The sequence below is a fragment of the Frankliniella occidentalis genome, unplaced genomic scaffold (genome assembly GCF_000697945.3).
Source record: "Frankliniella occidentalis isolate FOCC.00 unplaced genomic scaffold, Focc_3.1 Scaffold2182, whole genome shotgun sequence".
Taxonomy (NCBI): Eukaryota; Metazoa; Arthropoda; class Insecta; order Thysanoptera; family Thripidae; genus Frankliniella; species Frankliniella occidentalis.
The window spans coordinates 1-3,835 of record NW_026269269.1 but is presented as its reverse complement, the minus strand read 5'-3'; the positions used below and the strand labels follow the sequence as shown (position 1 = coordinate 3,835).

The 3,835-nt window shown below is 54.1% G+C and overlaps 1 protein-coding gene across 1 annotated transcript in view; it reads right to left on the bottom strand.

Moving 5' to 3' along the window:
* Positions 1-3,728, bottom strand: part of LOC113209816 (anoctamin-4) — a gene marked incomplete at its 5' end in the record, with an annotated part of 7,224 nt that extends 3,496 nt beyond the window's left edge. Inside the window, 12 exons of the mRNA XM_052276234.1 lie at positions 138-316; positions 396-707; positions 1,027-1,169; positions 1,274-1,443; positions 1,520-1,663; positions 1,750-1,914; positions 2,026-2,243; positions 2,336-2,502; positions 2,588-2,793; positions 3,119-3,226; positions 3,317-3,416; positions 3,562-3,728. Of these exons, the coding sequence (XP_052132194.1) occupies positions 138-316; positions 396-707; positions 1,027-1,169; positions 1,274-1,443; positions 1,520-1,663; positions 1,750-1,914; positions 2,026-2,243; positions 2,336-2,502; positions 2,588-2,793; positions 3,119-3,226; positions 3,317-3,416; positions 3,562-3,728 (2,079 nt within the window). The remainder of the gene's footprint in view (positions 1-137; positions 317-395; positions 708-1,026; positions 1,170-1,273; positions 1,444-1,519; positions 1,664-1,749; positions 1,915-2,025; positions 2,244-2,335; positions 2,503-2,587; positions 2,794-3,118; positions 3,227-3,316; positions 3,417-3,561) is intronic.
* Positions 3,729-3,835: the final 107 nt, after the last annotated feature.

Genomic DNA, 3,835 nt, shown 5'->3' with positions numbered 1-3,835 from the left:
GCGGGTTGCCTACCGCAAGGTCGCAGGCGCCAGGCCCGTTAAGCACCCGTGGCGAGCGGGTTGCCTATCACCAGATCGCAGGCGCCAGCCCGCCGACCAAAGAGTATTCTCTTATCGGGTTTTCGTTTTCTGTTTACCTCGAACACGACGACGAAGGCCAGCCTGGCGGCGAACACGTGCCAATACTGGGGCGACAGTCCGTACGGGTCCGAGGGGTGGTCGGGCCCGTTGCGGTAGCCGCGGTACTGGCACACGTCGGGGTCCGGGTCGTCCACGTCCGAGCCCATGTCCGCCGTGTAGTGCGACGTGTTGAACACTGGCAGAAACGAGCAGATTTGGTTGAATGCGCTGTTTTCGTGTTTTCGTTTTTACTCCACAATGTCGGGGGTGCTCACCGGACAGCGAGGCGTCGATGTAGCCCGTGAGGTCGTCCGTGGGCGAGTACTTGTACTTGTACACCATGCGGGGGATGAAGTCGCTCGTGTAGGCGATGACGAAGGCGTTGGACACGACCGAGATGTACGTGATGGTCTGCAGGATGCCGAACCAGGCGCCGATGTCCTCGACGCGCTCGGCCAGCGGCCGGCGCGCCTGCGTCACCATCTTGTACGCGTCCAGGCGGATCTCGGCGATGTTGTTGAGCAGCGCGAAGACGGGCGCGAGCGGGAAGGCGGCCACGAACAGCGTCACGAAGCCGTACTGGAGCACTGAGGGGCGGAATTGAAATGGGTTGGATGGTACTTTTCACGTTTTATTCAGAGATACCCATGATATTTGTACCCCGTCGGGTACAAATACCATGGGCTCACTATTGACCCCCATGACCGCACTGATCTTTTTGATGACCTCTTTATATTTTGATCCCCCCTCAGGTGGTTTACGCGCGGCAGCTCACCTATCTCCAGAGGTGCTCGTGTGGTACAAATACTATGGGGTCTCTATTATTGACCCCCACAACCGCACTGATCTATTTGGAGACCTCGTGATATTTTGATCCCTCCTCAGTCAGGTGGTTTGGCAGCTCACCCATCTCCAGGTACTCGTAGAACAGCGCCAGCCTGCCGGGGTCCTGCAGCTGGTAGTCCTCCTCCCAGCGCGTGAGCCCGCGGTTCAGGTCCTTCTTGGTGTGGCTCTTGTGGTACAGGTTGTAGTACAAGTTCCAGAACTTGCTGCATGCATGCGGGGTGGCATTTGAAAAAAGGTGAACAGTCATTATTAGTAGGAGAAGCAGCGCACGCGAGTTGCCGATTTGCCGAGGTATTCTTTTACTCACGGATACAAGACTTCGACGAAGTTGTTGAGGCACTGCTTCCCCACCATGATGATGGCGAGCTGGATGCACAGCTCCCACAGGCAGCCCGCCGGGTCGCAGACGTCGCCCTTCAGCTTGAGGAACTCGTTGCTCCGCGTCGTCTCGTCGCCCGGGTGCATGAAGAATCGGCCCTGCGCGCAGGAGGTGACGTAAAACAAAAGCCATGGTGATGGCGTGCGTGGCCATGTGACAAGAGACCCCGCTCACCTTAAAGAAGGCGATGTAAATGAGAGAAGAGTAGAAGTTCATAAATTCAAACACAAATATTTTAAACGTGAAATTGTCCTCGTATTCAGTTTGGGTGCGCGGGTTTTCGAGGTTGGTCAGCCACAACGCCAGCTGGTGGTAGAACTGCAACACACGGAAAGAAGGTTTCAGGGCTCGCGTGGCTGGTGGTGTCTGGCGACGCCGTCGGTGTCATCGCGGGAGGCCCTTACTCTGGTGAGGATCAGGATGATGATCAAGTTGATGCAGGCGGCCGTGATGGACGTGAAGATCTTGGCGTGCTTCTTGAGAAAGTTACCCCCTCCGCTGTGGAAGACGGTTACCAGGGAAATGCGGTAGATGATGGTGCCTAGCACAGCGCAGCAGACCACCACCACCTGCAACAGCCAACGTGCGTTCATCGTGACGGAAAACGTCTCGTAGAAAGGTTCTCGTCAAAATAACTTTTAAGGTCAGTCTGTCGTCAGACTGCCATGACTTTACTTTACCATGAACATGACTGCCGAGCCGGTGGCCGTGAACCTGAGGCAGCGGTTCCAGGACGTGAGGTAGGGTTCGCGCTGCCGCGTCACCGGGTTCATCCTGTACGTGTTGACGTTGGCCTCGAACTCGGGCCGGGGCTCCTCGTCCTGCTCCACGTACTGCAGGTCCCACTCCCAGCGGATCACGGCCGCGCGCCGCTTCCACATCTCCAGGAACATGGTGGCTGCAGAGAGCACGCCGTCAGAGCACGCCGTCAGAGTGCAGCGGCATAGAGTACACCACCAGAGTATACACGAGCAGAGTAACGAAGCTTACCCCAAAAGGACATGAAGATGGCGAAGAAGACAGTGGACGGGTTGTCGAACAGGTACGTCATCTTGGAGAACAGGCACGACTCTTTGAGCTGCTGGTAGCGGCAGGCCTTGTCGCACAGCGGGCACAACGTGATGTTCCCGGGGCCCAGCGGGTCGCAGATCTCTTTACTGAGGGCGCAATATTTGAGGAGTTTGCATCGATTTCTGAAGTTCTGACGGACGCCAGTAGCGCTTTTTGTAGTTGCGCGCCTACCTGGGGATGTTGTCGGCCGAGTCCATGGTCAGGAGGCCGTAGAAGAAGCAGAACAGGCCGACCGCGGACGGCAGGATGAGGGCCTTGGTGTAGAAGCCCAGCCACGCGAAGTACATGGCGATCTTGTCGCCGAAGTACTTGCGCACCAGCCACAGGGGCTGCTTCTTGAGGCAGCGCGCCGCGCGGCCCCACTCCAGGTACAGCAGCTGCGGCACCAGAGATCGTCTTATCAGTGACACATGACGTGGAGAGGACACCTTTACGACATCAGTTATTTTCCTGTTGCAGACGTCCCGATATCGTTTCGACATCACGTTTTGCACTGGGCGAAGTTAGGGGTTTCAATGTCTGAAATTCTTTTGGTAAATTGGACTCTTTTCCAGAAAAAATCGGAAAAATTGAAATATTTTCAGAAACATTGATCCAAAAGTAAACTTTTAATGAAAAAATTAAGGATTGAAACAAAAAAAATAAATCTTGGAGGGGTAAGAGTATTATTTCCACTAAGTCTCTCCTAGAGGAGAACCTCACCCGTCTGTCGAATGTGAACCCGTTGGGTCCGTCCGCGTCGTAACGGCCTTCGTGGAGCGGGAAGGCTGAAAGGTACGTGCTATTGCTTAACAGGTACCGAATCCCAAGCTTTAAAAGAAAAGGGAGAAAGGGGTGTCTTAATACTGTCACCGTTCTCGGATGTCAAGAAGACGTGTTCTTCTCAAACGAGACGCTTACTCTTTCGCCGTCGGGGGCTTTGGCACGAATCATCAGTTCCCAGACGATAGTGCTTCGTTGGGCCGATGTGTAATATGTTTCTCTGTCTTTGACGACAAACCTGTAAATTTCTCAAATTAACTTACAAACGCAACTGCAGCAACCACCATTTCCGGGGTGGAAAAACACCTTCGTAAACCGGTGTCGTATCTGTGTTTTGTACTTGGAAGAAAAACTAACTACGAATCTAATCATGTGAAACGCACTGCTCTTCTCTGTCGGAGCTGTGAGTGGACTTGTAGAAGGACGGCTCTTGCGCGATCTTCCGGTGGTCCAGCTCGAACAGCTCGTTGATGACGGTCATGGGCGTGAGCTTGTCCACCGTAGGCAGCTCCTCGCCCTCCCAGGCCTTCACGGAGATCGACAGGAACCTCTGCGGAGGCGGGAGAAAATTGCATGTGATGATTGTGTTCCAAAAATATCCATATTATTTCTTCTCCAAAACATCCTCAAAGTTCTTGAGATATTTTTCTTAAACAT